The 16,113-nt window shown below is 46.4% G+C and overlaps 1 protein-coding gene across 2 annotated transcripts in view; it reads left to right on the top strand.

The window, feature by feature from the left end:
* The window catches only part of TRAPPC10 (trafficking protein particle complex subunit 10), a 319,990-nt gene that overhangs the window by 303,792 nt on the left and 85 nt on the right, over nt 1–16,113 (top strand). For both annotated transcript variants that reach the window (XM_086935878.1, XM_086935877.1), the window contains 4 exons: nt 10,936–11,077; nt 13,079–13,237; nt 14,444–14,676; nt 16,088–16,113. The exon at nt 16,088–16,113 is cut by the window's right edge and continues 85 nt beyond it. In XM_086935878.1, coding sequence (XP_086792004.1) covers nt 10,936–11,077; nt 13,079–13,237; nt 14,444–14,676; nt 16,088–16,113 — 560 coding nt within the window. The remainder of the gene's footprint in view (nt 1–10,935; nt 11,078–13,078; nt 13,238–14,443; nt 14,677–16,087) is intronic.

The following is a 16,113-nucleotide window of genomic DNA, read 5'->3' as shown; positions in this document are numbered from 1 at the left end:
TGGGCAATAGAAACTCACCCGGGGCTGAAAGCTTGAGGAGCCGGACTACTGCTAACTGAAGGAAGGAAGCACCATATGGAATGGGAGCAAAGGAGGATACCAGGAAAGGAGGGCTGCTATGCCTGGTTGTGAACGTCTGGCTTCTCTGGGAGGTCCAATCCACCCTTCTGGACATACCCTTTGATGGCCGTCCCCTGTTTGGTAATAAGGTGAACTCCGCAGTCGAGCGCGTCAGGGATTCTAAGGCTGCGGCCAGATGCTTGGCCTCGCGGCAACCTCTCGCCTCACGCAATCTGCCTTTCGTGGCTACAGAAGGGGTGCCCAACCACGTTCCACCCAATCAAGCCACAAGGCCATGCAAGCTACCCAGGCAATGCGTGGCCGCGGACATGGGAACTAGCGATGCGGGTCTGGGGGCCAGCGGGCGGGCTAGTCCACCCATACCCCCCTGCAGAAGCCTCCAAACCCTCCTAGTCTGACCTTTCACGGCCACCAGAAGCCAGTGGGCGGTAGGATTTGCCGTCACCTCCCCACTAGCAAAATATCACATCGGACTGGTGGGATAGTCCGAAGGGGCTACTCCCTCCCCTTCGAGACTACCTCTTCCTCCATGCCACCATCCTTCCATCACATGTCGGAGGATCACTTGGCCCTTCTCTGCCAGGAATTTGCAGCTCTCTTGGCCAAGGGAGCTGTCGAAAGGGTCCTTGTGCCAGAAGTAGGTTGTGATTGCTATTTCCATTACTTTCTGGTACCCAAGAAGGACAAAGGCCTACAAGTCCAACACTACCATCCAGGATAATGTTTGACTTGTAGGACGCCTATTTCCACATCCCCCTCCTGTCAGACCACAAGCATTACCTACGGTTCACGGTAGGCCACACGCACCTTCAGTTTACTGTGCTCCCCTTTGGCCTTACCAGCGCCCCTCTGGTGTTCTTAAAAGTATTGGCGGTGGTCGCAGCTCATCTGTGCAGATCAGGAGTGCCAGTCTTCCCCTATCTCGACGACTGGCTGTTGAAGGCAGGCTTGCCCTAGGCTGTTGTCTCCCACCTCCGGGACTACATCGGACATCCTGCATTCACTGGGGTTCACTAACAACGTGCCTAAGTCACACCTGATTCCTTCTCAGAAGCTCCTTTTCCTAAAAGCAGTTCTTGATACACCGCAGTTTCCGGCTTATCCTCCCGAGCAGCGAGTCCAGTATATTCAGGCTCTATACCGAGGTTTCAGCTTCCTACCGGATTTCAGTGAGAATAACCCTGGCCTCTTGCATCCTGCTGGTGGATCATGCCAGGTCGCAGATATGGGCTCCTCAGTGGGACCTGAAGTTCCAGTGGGTGCAGCATCAGGGAAATCTTTCTGATGTAGTCCAGGTCTCGGAGGAGACTGCATGTCAATTGCAGTGGTAACTCACAAACCAGGATTGGGTCAGCGTCAGATCCTTCTCCCTTCCCCAACCAGAGTTCTCAGTGGTGACAGATGTGTCACTCCCGGGATGGGGCTGCCACATGGGAGAGGCAGAGATCAGGGGTCTCTGGTCTCTGGCAGAGTCCGGGCTCCTCGTCAACCTTTTGGAGCTCCGGGCAAGCAGACTTGCACTGAAAGCATTCCTTCCTTTTGTCAACAGGGAAGAGTAGTGCAGGTGTTCACAGACAACACCACTGCAATGTGGTACTGCAACAAACTGGGAGGGGTGGGGTCATGGACCCTATATCAAGAGGCTCTTCGCCTTTAGACATGCTGGAACATCAGGGCATATCCCTGGTGGTTCAGCACCTGGCAGGGTCTTTGAACCCCAGGGCGGACAAACTTAGCTGCTGCTGCATGATGGATCACGAATGGCATCTTCACTCGGAGGTGGTACAAGGTCTTTTTCAGGAGTGGGGAGAGCCTTGGTTAGATCGGTTTGCCACCGAAGAGAACGCGCAGTGTCCGCAATTCTGCATGTTGGAGTTTCCAAGGCGACACTCGCTCGACGACGCTGTTAGTCACAAGTGGAATTGTGGCCTCCTGTTCGTCTTTCCGCCTGTACAACTTCTACCCAGACTGCGGAAGATCAAGCATAACCAGGCCCAAGTCATTCTTGTGGCCCCAGACTGGGCACAAAGACTCTGGTACCCCTATATCTTGAGCATAGCCATTTAACCTCCGATCAGTCTGCCTCTTCGGGAGGATCTTCTGTCGCAGCAGGGGACGGTCTTCCACCCGAACCTGTCCAGCCTCCACCTCCTTCCGTGGAGATTGAGCGGCGACAGTTGACAGCTTTCGACCTTCCATCCGAAGTCTGTAGCGTCATCTTGGCAGCCAGGCGTCCCTCCACTAAGACGGTATACGCCTGTAGATGGAACACATTTGTGGCATGGTGCACAGCAAAGGCTATGGATCCCCTTTCCGCCCCTCTTTCAGAGGTCCTCCTATTCATTCTATCTGTCCCTGCAAGGCTCTGCTCTGGGCACTCTTAAAAGCTACCTTTTGGCCATCTCTCCCTTTCTTCACCTTCCTGATCACCTTCTCTTTTCAAGTCCCTGGTTGTCAATAGATTTTTAAAGGGCATTACTCATCTCCTTCCTTTCCTAATGCCCCAGTGGGATGTGAATGTTGTCCTTATTTTTCTTGTGTGCTCCCTTCGAGCCACTACATAATTGTCCTCTTTGTCGTCTTACTTTGAAGACCGCTTTCCTGCTTGCCATCACCTTTGCTCACAGGATGAGTGAGCTCCAGGCTCTGTCCTCCCAGCCTCCTTTTCTTGCAGTTCATACAGACAAAGTGGTCCTTCGCCCTAGGCACTCTTTTCTGCCCAAAGTGGTTAATCCTTCCACATAGGTCAGACCATCACATTGTCCACCTTCTTCCCGCCTCCGCACCCTTCCAAAGATGGGAGATTCCACCGTCTGGACCCAAAACGTGCGCTGTCCTTCGACCGTGACCGGACTAAAGCCTTCCTGGTGGACGATCAACTCTTTGTGGGTTATGTGGGCGCCAAGAAAGGTTGGGCCGTGCACAAACGTACCATCTCTTGGTGGGTTCTCCTATATATTAAAATGTGCTATTCTTTGGCGGAAAAGGAACCTCCAGTAGGACTGCGCGCCCACTCCACCAGGGTGACGGCAGCCTCTACTGCTTTGGGACGTGGAGTTCCGCTGATTTACATCTGCCAGTCAACCACGTGTGCATCACTGCACATGTTCACAAGATATTACTTCGTGGATATTCAAGTCCAGAGAGACTTTTTTTTCGGCCGTACTGTTCTCCAGGAATTTCTGATATGAACTTAATTTGCAGACCCATCTACGGAGTTGGCATTGCTGGGGTATCTATTCTAAGGTAAGGAGCGTATAACTAATGGTCTCTTTCATATGAACAAGTTACTTACCTTAGGTAACGATGCATCTATAAGAGACATACATTAGTGCTACTGTCCAACACTAGCTCTTCTGCGTCTATAGCACCTCATTACATCCAATGGTATTTTCACCATAACTCTTCTCATCCCTCTTTGTTTATCTATACTATGCCATACTATAGCTGTAGCTAGGCCCACACCCTATTTACAACTTAACGGACATGCACCGTAACAAAGTTCTGCGCATCCCTCATAATCTGTACTGTACCTTAGCTATGTCATTTCCTTTCACTTCCTCTTTATACCTTCCTGCACAGCACCACATGCTCATTCGCTTTTATTTGGATTGTACTTTTCATAATTTTTGGTACTGTACCTAATTCTAAAACTCCTCCATCCAGTCCTTAGTAAATTCTTCCAACTCTTTATCTGCCTCATTATACTTCTCTGTACGGTACATATTCTAACTATCTCTGCTCTGTTTCGTTCTTTATTCCTCTGACATCAAACAAAGCATCACATGTCCATAGAACCCAGTCTCAGAGATATTCTCCCAACTTTGAGTCATCAAGGATCTCTCCCAGTCGATACGAAGAAAGCCATAATCGTCCTACTTCTGGAAAACCCAATTGTGGACCCAATTTGACAACTCCCTTTCTTTCCCAAGCAGAAAACTATAGTGGGAGCTAACCAAACAACTTTATGAATTTGAGAAGGAGTAGTACCGAAATCATCTACGGATCTTGGCATCATACTAGACTAATGACAAGGTATCCCTTTGAATTGGGCGTAATCACAAGAGCTCAATGGAACAGCTTCCAGTCATCTCCTGGTTACCATAACCAGAACTTTAGGAAGACTGCAGCGGGAATCTGCTTTACTTGATATTTGTGTTTCACAGTTTGTGTTCCCAAGGTTGTCCTTGTCCCCTTGTATTGTGGATGCGACTGGCCTCTTGGGTCAGGCAGCTAGCACGAGTGCAGTGCTTTGGTGCCACGCATAGATGAGGTCAACAGATTTATCAGGAGATGTCCAAGTATCTTGATGGATATGCCATTCAATGGCTCTCACCTCTTTGGTGAGAAGGAGGTTCAGAGTCACGCCACAGCTCATTCATTGGGTCTCTCCATGCCTGCCAGGCAGTTTCCCCAACAATGTAATCCCTTATAAGGATATTCCAGGGGTTTGACCTATAGAAAACTTCAGCGCTGCAAGCCCGTCAGGCTTTTCGTGGTTAGGGATACGGCTCCCAGAGACAATGTCCAGGGCAGTAGGTAAAATAAACAGCTTTGTTCCCTGTCCCCTCCAACAAAAACTTCAAAACCACTTTAGTGTGTCCTTTGCAACACACAGCCACCACATATGAGGGAAGATCTGCGGTTTTCTTCAGGGCTGGCAAGACGTCACTTCCCACAGATGGATCCTCCAAATTTTGCAACTGGGCTGCAGACAACGGCAAGGATGTCCAGAATTGTATTTGCGCTTTGAGTGTTGTAATAGCCCGGGTCAAGTTGTCCTCTCATATATCTCCTGTCTCTCTCTATACTTGAATGCCAAGGTACCTAAAGGTGACCGTCACTGGTTGAAACGTCCACTGGCCAAAGCGTAAGGGGTCAGTCTATGTATAGTCAGTAAAACAGAAGGCATACGATTTGGACTCATTAATAGAGAACCCTGAGAGCATTTGGAATTTATTGAATATAGTGGGAGCCGGCTCAAGGTCGTCGTTAAGATTATTGGAGTATAATATTAATTCTTCCGCATATGCAGGTCATTTCCCAATCGTATTCCCGTGTGTTCCGCCATAGTGGGTAGTTTGATAGCGAGTAGTTCTAGGGTTATAATGAAAAGCAAAGGTGAGAGCGGGCACCCTTGCCGAGTACCCCGCGCTACTGTGGAATGTTGGTAAATATATACCCCAGGTGGGGTCCCTGACGCTGAGGGCTTTGTGTGGTCAAATAAAAATATTTATATTTTTTGTCTCCCAATAGGGCCCCTACTCCTCCTTGAAATTTGGCAAAAGTACCACTGGAGAAAAAAAATATAGTAAAAGTACAGCATATAGAAAAAATATATAGTGGGGGCCTTCGTGCATTGCACCTGTTCCTCACTGCACGTCCGCAGCGCTGGGATACCTCCGGGTAGCCGTGCGCTATATAAGAGCATATCCATATACATATCCATATCCATGACCATGGGGGTTACCCAGCAATGGAGGTAGGGCGCTGCAGAGGGTTGTCACTCACAGTCAGGGGTTGGTGCATGTCAAAGACTGTGCGCAGGGTTCGTATAGTAGGCTATAGTAATAAAATATTACTCAACGCTAAAATTAGTTAAAAATTAATTGGAAAAAAAGAAAGGTTAGTGACGTTATAGTTATGTGAAAATGTCAGTTAAAACCTAGTGTTTTAAACTAAAAAAATGCACTGAAATTCACCAGTTATAGTTAACTAATGAAACTATAATTAGCGCCCCTGCCACTGATATGAAATCATATATTGATCACTTATTACCTCTGACATTATATAATTGATGACAACACTGCATAGCCGTGGCGTGACTTGCAGTTTCTTCAGTGAACTATTACTCGTGAATTTCAGTTTTTTTTTTTGTTTCAAATGTTTTTGAACAGACATTTTCACCTAACTATAACTTCACTTCAACTTTTGTTTTCTACTCTTTCTTGTTCTTCATTGTTTTCTATTGGTGGTGATGGATCTACAATACTGATAAGATTTTTATGTCTTTTGAAAATATTGTCATTTGAGGTGTAAGAAATATGATTGGTTGCTCACTGTGGGATTTTCTTTTCTGCCTTCAGAAGTTGGACCTAGGCTCAAGTGTAACATTGGATTTACTCAGGACGCATACCCCACATGGCTGGAACCTGCTGGCAGCAGGATTTCGAAACTTTCACTTATGGGGTCATGCAATAACCTTACGATACAGGATGAACGCTAGTACAGTGAAGACTGCATTAGATATTTATGATGCACTTCAATTTGCCCACTTGGGCCGTATTGAGCTTATGGATGGCTTTTACCGTTTGTGTAACATACGTTCTCCCCCTTCTTTTCAACGTGTTAAAGCACTACGCATAGCACAATGTAGTACTTTTTATTTAAATGCATGTTGATTTATTTTGACATTTATAAATGAGTACTTGCTTTCTGATGCACAAATTGCATATTCTAAGATGGTGCCCACAGTGTTGCTCTTTCATTTGTCCTTTGTTTATGAACTATATATGGTGTTTCACAACATGGGAGTCATGTGATCAAGGACGAAACGTGTCACCTGTGCACTAGTATATTTGCATGAACACTATTCCCTAAGTGAACATGTATATCCTTTTGTATGGAGGATATATGTTCATAGGATATGCACATGTGATATAAAGAGAACACATTGTTAATAGGGCAGGAACCCTCACTCACCCAAAGGTGACATGCTTCATCAAATGGTTCCCTCTTTACACTGGAATGGTAAGGTGTACTTGGTGTGGGCTACAACTTGTGAGAAGTTGGCCTGATATATGATGTTCGCTAATTCTAGTGATCACCTTGTATCAGTCCAAACAACCCTTATGGTGATTGGTTGTAAGTCAACCTTATAGACCAGCTATCCTAATGGTACCATGACAAAGCACTCTTAGGCTAAACTCTTTTGGCATGTGAAGCCAGCTGTTTTACCACATATAACCCCTTGAATACCAAATGAAAGGACACCACACAGGTAGTTATGAAAATAAACAAGATATTTATTAACTAACAAACAACTATGAACTCTTTATGAGATCAGAGGGCTAAGCACATGACAAGACTCTTAAGAAAAGTACGTTAAGTTGCACGAGTTACAATGTTGCCATAGGGGCGCAACAAACCATAAACTAAACAAGTGGTATAAGGAAGTCAATAGAAGGAGTGGAGCAGTCCAGAGGCTGTAGGATCGCTGGGACTACACTACCCTAACTTTAGGTAAGTAATAGGAGGCCCACGGAACGCGTGTGCAGAGTGTGAACTCGCACGCGAGATGCGTAACAACGTCTATGGACAGTACAGTTCAAGAAAAAGGTGAGTACGGACAATCCTGACTAGATAGGACTAAAACAACTGTGAAACTGGACACTAGGAGAGTCAATCTACCCTTGAGCACCGAAATGCTCTTGTTACCTCTCCCACGGGTTGCGGGTGCATAGGTGCGAAGTTGTGTCGGGTTTGTGCATTGAAGTCTATGGAGCCTGATAGAAAAGATGCTGCAGGCGACCAGGAGGAAGATGTCCGGTGTGATCCAAGGGTGGATCAGAAATGCTGAAGACCTGAAAGCAGAGGGGACAATGTTCAAAGTCACTAGCCAGTGACTGGAGTGGAACCAGATGCTGTCGTCGCGATCAGGTGAAGAGTGGACGCTTGACTCTGCAGCCACGTGGACCAGGAGGTGTCTTCGACGACCAGGATGGAGGCACGAGCTGTCCCACGCAGGCTCTCGCTGTTGGCGGTGTTGGTTCCGGATTCGGCGTCAACAGGCCTTGGCAAAGGCAACCCACGCGGTGAGTGGAAAAGACGTCTGGTGCGGACCAGGAGGGAAGCAAGGGCCAGTCTCGAGCAACCAGACCAGCAGCGTTGATGTCGTGGATCGTCGTCTAGGAGGTCACTAGCCAGCCGGCAAGTGACCACACAACGCGTCGAGCAGCAAACAGGCAGAAGGGCCCCACGCAGATCTCGTGGATGCTGGAGGGCTGGTCTTCGGTGCAGGAGCTGCTCAGGGCTGGGGCTTCTCAATCCCCAAAGCACTTCGTTGAGGTTACCTCAGAAGTCGTGCTGGAAGCGAAGTGCAGTTTCTCCAAGATGGTCGGTCCCACATGTCTCGTCGCACCCACGGATCTCAGCTGTGCTGCAGATGTGAGTTGAGGTCGGAGAGGTCTGGGAATCCGGGTCTCGTCGGGCTCTGAAGTCTGGATCCTCGAGGGAAGACGACAAAGTGAAGCCGCTGGACGCTTGATGGTGCCTGCTTGTGCAGGGTGGACACTCCTTGCCCACAAGGGAGATTTCTTCAGTCTTCTATGTAGAAAGTCGAAGTCCAGAGTTTCTTCTTGCAGAATTTCAGTTCAGGATTAATCTAATTTGGAATGGGACCAGCTCCTACCTTTATTCTCCTAAAGGGGGCTGTACTATCACTAGGTCCCTCTTATGGGTGGGACCAGGAAGGGGGGTGGTTACACCCCCTATGCTTTGTCCGGTCTTGCGCCAGAGCTGGGGCTAATGAATAGCGTATTACACTCTGCTAATCTGCATATATGGTTTAGGCCATGGCATTTCATTGTGTATTACTAAAAACAAATGTATTTAATCAAAACAAGGATGTTGATGAGACCTCCTACATATTAGGAGATGCGTTTCTCGGTCTGAAGTCGTTGTAACTTGCAATCTCTGAGGCAGTAAACAGTGTACTTCTCATGCCAGCTTTGTTGTAACATGATAATTATGAGTTTCAACTTTACACTGTGGCCGTAAATGTGTATTTCTATGAACTGTTGCTCTAAAGTCCCATCCATTGAAGAAGTAGAAAACATGGATTTTCCTGTAACTAGAGCGCTTCAGCATTGGGATCTTCTACATGTCAAAAGCGACCCTCCCTCCGCCCTTTTTTCAATGAGGCTTAATTGTTCTTTCATTCAGTACTTAGGAGCCTGGAAATATCTGACACTTTGAGCATCTGAGGGGAATAGGAATGGGTTACGATCCCTTTGATTGGCCGGAAGTTCGGATCTCATTACATGGTGGGTGGGTCGATGTGGTCTATTGCTTTTGTCTACAGCTCTATGGTTTTAAAAACACTTGTACTGCGATTGAACATAGGTTACCAAGGGTTCTCAGTCTTATTACAGGGACTGTATTCGATAATGTGAATCTATGAAAGATGCCAATGCTGAAGAACTGTAGTTACAGGTAAGTAACTTTTTTGGAATTCTTTGGCTAAGTTTGCTTGGAGACTACAAAGCAGTCTCTTTCTCTTAAAGGTAAGTCACCGTCCAGGAAATGTTCTAATGGATGGTCCCACTAAAAATATAATAAGTGCCATAGCAAGAAGGAGTTTTTTCTTTGGGATCGTTCAGAGTGGCAACACATTCCCCTGATGTCGGGCGACATCCTCTGATGTTGGTGAGACCGCCCCCTACAGAGGAGATCGGGGTTTCATGGTCCTTCAGACGACTCAGCAGAAATTGAGGCATTATGGCAAGTGATGCTTGATCTTTTCTGTACGGTCCCTCGCCCAATGGACAACTGGCCAAGTAGAGAGTCCTTTCCTGCAGGCGTGGCGACTCCGGCTGCCCTGATGCTGCGCTTCCACTAGCTTTGAGTCCACAGACCTGCAGCAAAGAAGACACTGCTAAGGGTGGTGCCCGCATTCAATTAGGCTCCTCTTCGGAGCAGATTTTAAAGCTAACTGCGATGCTGACCAAGAAGTTGGGAAAGTATCAGCCATGATGCAACGGAAAAGGTCATTTTAATGATGAGCCCTACTGTGAGCCCCGCTTCAAGGCGCTATTGTTTGCCTGCCTAAAAGCTTTTAGTTTGGATTTGCGGGAAAGGTTTCAGATCCTTTGTTATGGAGGATCAGTGCTGCGGCAGCGGGGATAGTAGAGACTCAGAGGCTGATAACCCCCTGCACCTTACAATACTGATGCTGGCAGCTGCTTGGATGTACCAGTGGCCTAGATACTTCACTAGGAGGGGACGCTTTCTGCCCCTCTGGCCCTCCTTCAGAGGAGGCTTTATTTTTTATGGCAGTCATTTGGAATGTGGCAGAGGGCTTGGAATTGGTTTTGAAACATTCAAATGTATCATCCCTGCTGTGTTTATCCCTAATCCTAACCCTTACTGGGCTCATCGATGTATATTTTGTTAAATATTTTCCCTCATCTTATTCTGTTTCTTTATATGCCCCATTCCTTTTTATAGGTCAGTATTATACCATATGTCAACGCGATGTCTTTCCCCTGACTTGTTTACCCCATTCCTCTTTAAACCTCTGTAGTTTACTTCATTGTAACACAAGCTCCTCCCTGTTATTCTTCATCTCTGTGCTCTGTCTCTTCTTCGAATCTCTGCCCTTGCATCTTGCCTTACTGTACTTGATCGCTTACTCCGTCTGCCTTAGTGTCTTTCCCTGTGGTGTGTCTGTTTGAGTTTGTTGCCCACACGCATCGTACTGTAACCTTCACTCGCTCTGTCCATCTGCTTTTCTCCTGGAGAGTCAGATAACCTCCCTTTACTTTAGTTTTCCTTCTTTCTTCTTTGTCAGCCTCTTAAAGTTGAATGAATTATGCTGTGTATTCCCTCTGACTTTTGTTTTACCTGGAAATTAGTCTGTCTTAGGAGACCACGTTAAATGCCTGTGCTTTTCCCAACCATATCCATTTTAGATTGATGCGTCAGTTTAAACAAATGTTATGGCTATTAAATCCTAGATTGCACATGGTGCTGGCTCGTAACATAAATTAGTTGATTTTTAAGACAAACCATTGATATGAAATGCTTCCTTGTCTGAAAGTCTGTTAAGGTAACTATTTTTTCTGCTTTATCAAGGCCAAAGAACCAGGGACGTACACACTACGGCAATTAGGTGCCTCGCTGGGCGGGGTGCAGTTCATTCTCCCTCATATCTACCCTGTTGTGCAGTATGATGTCTACTGCCAGGAACCCCTGTTGAAGGTGGAACCGCTGAATGGTGAGTAGACACTGGACGTAGACATCCTGCTCTGGTTAATTGTTAGGACACTGTATGATTTGGTTATTAAGAGCCTGGGCATGAGATGCTGTTTACGAATGTGGTAGTATGGTTTTCCATGAGAGGTTTATCTTGTATTTGTGGGTCTCTGGCATATGACTAGCTCACAACGTATTTGCCTTCTGCTCATCTACAAGCACTGTATTTGGTTATTGTCTCAGTGCAAATCGGTTGGAACCACAGAACTGGTCTTTCCCAGCACAAAATTAACACCACAGAAACATAGACTTTCCACATCCCCCTGGATATATGACCTGCATGGGTCTTTTATATGGACTTTCTCAGGGGTACAATGCCATCTATATAGTATTTTGAACAGCCTTTCCCTGCCCTTGGCAAGACTAGCACGTCTTCTGTTTCTAATGAGAACATCCTTCCACTGACCTTTATCGAGGTGAAAGCCCCGCACCTATTCCCATGCTTCTCTGTAAGTACCCATGTTGCTCTTTAAGTTTCTGTATTGTTTGATACATGTTGGTGATTGCACACTTCATAGTCATACGCCTTAAGGCACTTCTCTTTAGTTGTTACTTTTCTAATAGCTCCCTACCTTATCAAACACAAGGAGATGATGGACGGAGTGCTGACACTTTTCAGACGCCCACCCCCAGTCACAGATCTGGGATGAATCCATCATCATTCTTTAGCTCACTTCACCACCTCAGTTCAGACCCAGCTATATGCAAATCAGTCTGACCCTGTGCCTCATGGGAACAGTCCATCCCTAACTGCCAAGCCTGGTCTTCCCTAAACCGGAAACGAGCATCCTGGGATCGGTTTCTGGGTATAACCCCTCATCAGCCAAGCTAGCTTGAATCCAGTGGCAAAGAGAGCAGGGGACTCACGTCTGGGCATACCCTGCCAACTTATGGCAAACAAAGCAAACACAAGGAGATGATGGCCGGAGTGCGCCTGCTACTGCCAGACGTAGACCATCTCCAGATGACGGCTAACCTTCTCACATCTTTGGGGTTCTTCATCAACGTGCAGAAGTCCCGATGTTTCAGTCTCTGTCCTGCATTTCTGCAAGAGTTGCTCTGAGGCTTCTTGCCCTTCTCCAGCTCTACATCCTGCTTGTGGAACATGCCAGTGGGATCTGAAGTCTCCCTGAGCTCAGCACCAAGGAAACCTGTTGGACTCATCCATGTTTTAGAGGTGACTGGGAAAGATCTGAAGTGTTGGGTGGTCAAACACAGTTGGGTCGGCGGTAGACCCCTCCCCTACCCAAACTTGACGATCATGATTGATGTATCATTGTTAAGTTGGAAAGATCATCTGGTAAACGTGGAGATGAAAGGACTCTGATATCCGGCACAGACCAGGCTCCACATCAGTCTGTTGGAGTTGTGAGTAATTCGTTTAACGATATAAGGCCTTTCTCCTGACCACCAAGGGTAGGCTGGTTCAGATTTTCAAGTGATGTATTTAGTATTCTATAAATAAGCTTTTATTACGAGGAGGGCCTGGGCAGAACTTGGGACATGAAATGCTCTGGTCTAACGAGGACACTCCGAGATCGCAGTGTGCATTTCCCAGTCCTTGATATTACAGAATGATAAAAGGAGCTTAAAGAGCATTGTATGTACATTGTATTACTAGAGCAAACAACCAAGCTCATTAACCAGGAAGCAATGAGAAATGCTGCTTGTTGAACCTCACAATGTCGGTTAAGGACTGAACGACATTCGTCAGATAAAACTAAACATTTGAGCATTAAAGATTTAAAGGTCAGTAAAATACCAGCTTAACCTTGCCAACTTCATTACAAATAAATGGGGGAAGCGATGAAGAGGGTGTCATGGGTAGGTTTCTGTATCGTGAATTATTGCTGTGTATGCATTCTGGCGAAAGCTGTACCAACACTCAAGGGTCTGGGTAAGGTAGCGAATGCTGACATTTACCGTTGTGATGTTTTATGGACCCTTCGTTTCTTTTTCTCAGACAGCCTTCTGGCAGGGATTCCGCAGACGGTGAAGTTTACTGTGACAACCGGACATTACACCATAAAGAATGGAGACACGCTGCAGCTCAGCAATGCTGAGGCCATGCCTATCCTCCATCATTCTCGGGGCTCCGCTACCATCTTCACCAACACAATGGGTAGGCTTTGAGGACTGTCTCTGCTCTTCTCCCAGCGCAGCCCATCGGCCTCGGTCTCTCTTTCAGGCAGAGGTTGGACCTAGCTCTTGGCAATAGGTGCACAGGCGACCTCTGTATATACACTGAAAATGTACTCCAGATGCTTCCTGGGTGATAGCAGGGGTGGTGTGGTGTGTGTAGGTGTGTGTGGGTGATATTTTCCAACAGTTCTTGTCCGTGAAAAATATTTTTTTTTTACTTTCACGAAGGAGATGCATCTGGCAATTGGGTCCTAGAGCTTATCTACATTGAAAGTTCTAAGTTGTTTGTTTGAAATAAATGTAGTTTGAAGAGAAACTTTAGTTAGAAATTCATTAGCATCTATGGAAAAAAGCAAATGTTTAAAGAACTTTTTATCTTTATTCATTAATCTCTAGCATCCTTAGCCTGGAACTAACTTTGATTTTGGCCTTAGCCTTGACTCGCCATTACAATGGCACAGATACCAGTCCTAGTTGGTTTCATTGCTGGTGCTGAATCGCATTGCTAAGATGCAGTAATTGTTGAAGTTTCAATTTCAAAATGTTTTCTTTAAACTAAATATTTTCAAACCAAATGTTTTTGAACTAATGATTTAAAACTTGTTGCTTTTCAAGTTACAATTTTTCAACTATGTGCCTCAAGCCACGAGGAAAGTTTACAGTAACGAATGGCCCGAATGAGCACAAGTCTGATTTATTCTTTATAAGCTCACAACAGTGATATCTGCTGCCAAACACAACTATACATTTCTGAAGCAGCAGGAAATGCTATAGAATGTGGAGTCTGCTCCCAGTATAGTCTTAGAGTGCTTTGTGAGTAACTCTGATGATTCGGTGGTTTCCACCCCGGTAATCCCTTGGGTAATAACTGTGTGGAAACAGTCCTTGATCTGCACCTTTCTTGCCATATGGACTGCTGTAAAACCAGCACTATACCTGGCTGTATATCGCCCCGGATTTCACTTGTTTCCTGTTTCACTGACAACATTCACCTGGTTGTTGCTCTCACATTTGCTAGAATGTAAGGTACCAAGCATGACAACTATTGCCTGGTTTGTTAAAACAAAAATGCACATTTGATGTGATTGTGAAAACTGGTTTGAGGTTAACCACTTTTAGTAATGGGGCTAATTGATTAGGTCTACTCTCTCTGACTAACCTCATTATCTGTAATTCTCTTGTATAGAAAAAGTTTCTGAATCTGACCTGGTGATCCAGTCTTCAGAGAAGGTGACCAGCATTACCCTACCTCTGGCTCCTGCCTACCACATCATTGAATTTGAACTGGAAGTAATCTGCCACCTTCTGGCCACAACGGTCTGTGCGGAGGAGGAAGAGAAAACGCTCGATGAAGAGTTGCCCCAGAAACGCAGAGCGAGCAAGAGAAGCGAGAGCAGCATGGCCACTGCTGATCAAAAGGTATGTGGTAGAACTGAGAATGCCGAAGGGATTGACAGGATGTGTGGTGGTGGAGAAAGGGGAGGCAAAATGCAGCGAGGATGAGGATGGTGAAGGCGCAGTACGGCGAAGTCTTCTGGTGAAGGCGCAATACGGCAAAGTCTTCTGGTGAAAGCGCAGTACGGCGAGGTTTTCTGGTTAAGGTACAGTACACTGAGGTTTGGCTGGGGTGCAGTACGGCGAGGTCTTGTTGGAGCAATGTTCGGCGAGGTCTGGTTTGAGCAAAGTTTGTTTTGTGAGGTGTGGGTGGGGTGAAGTAAAATATGAACAGGACTCAGAAGGGAATGGGAGTTCAGAGAGGGCCCGGAGAAAAGATTGTCAAGGTTAAGGGCAGAAGGTTTGCTAGAGCCTGGGGAGGAACAGTGTGCCCAGGACTTAGTGGAGTAGAGCCTGGATGGAAATAGTGGGGAGGGGGTAATTGGGAGAGTGGCTGGGTTAGGGGGTGCGGCTTGACCTCCGGAAGGATAAAACAAGGACAGGTGGATGAGAGATGTGACAAAGGCTGGTGGGGGCAGTGCAATCCGCTCTGGGGGAGGGAAGCGAGTACCAGGGGAAGACGTTTTGCCAGGGCCTACGGGCTCACTTTAGCACGGACTGTGGCGAGAAGCCCAGATGCCACATGCTAAGGGTCAAGATTGGCCTGGACTAGGTGGCGGGGTCAGGGTATCCACATCTTTCTGGAAATATTACTCTTACTGTCCCCCATTTTGATCCACACTGTTCACTATACTGTAGTATCTGGAACCTAAAGCTGCCATGCTTCTCCCACTGCTCCGTTAAATGCCTTGGTATGGGAAGGACATTCATGCAGATTTGTTGTGATTTCTAGCTGACACTATTTGATATAAAGTGCATCACGTCCTCGCATCGCTTCATGAGCATCAGTACATGGGTTAGTGCTGTAGCACATGCAGATAAAAACGATTATGCAACACTTCACATTTCATCCACCGGACTTGTGCAAAAAAGAAATATCGGATTCAGCCGAAAGCCACAGCTTAGATTGCACAGCCACGTTGTCTCGCAACAAGTGTTACCATAAATCACTGTGTGTTAGACGTACGGATTAGACACAATGTATTTTTAGTCCTGGGTTGTTATTTGATAGTCATAGGCTTTGAACAGTTCTTGCTTTTGGACCTGGATAGAAATGAAGTCTGTCACAAATATGTAAATAATTTGAAAAAGAACATATGAAGAAGCTTGGCAGCCAAACATGCCACTGTTTCGAGCTGTTAAGTGTAAAGCACATGTAATTAGGAAGTATCCTTTGACTGCCTTTGTTTCTCTCTTGGGCGGGGTGGGTTTTAGTCGCAGGTTTTTGATATTGTGAATGGTGTCCGTCTCACTCCTGATGATCTTGATTCTCCAGATTTCCATCGACTGTCCTTGGTCCAT

The sequence above is a fragment of the Lissotriton vulgaris genome, chromosome 8 (genome assembly GCF_964263255.1).
Source record: "Lissotriton vulgaris chromosome 8, aLisVul1.2, whole genome shotgun sequence".
In the NCBI taxonomy this organism is placed as follows: domain Eukaryota; kingdom Metazoa; phylum Chordata; class Amphibia; order Caudata; family Salamandridae; genus Lissotriton; species Lissotriton vulgaris.
Note: the sequence above shows the minus strand (reverse complement) of the source record. Positions and strands in the feature narration are given on the sequence as shown.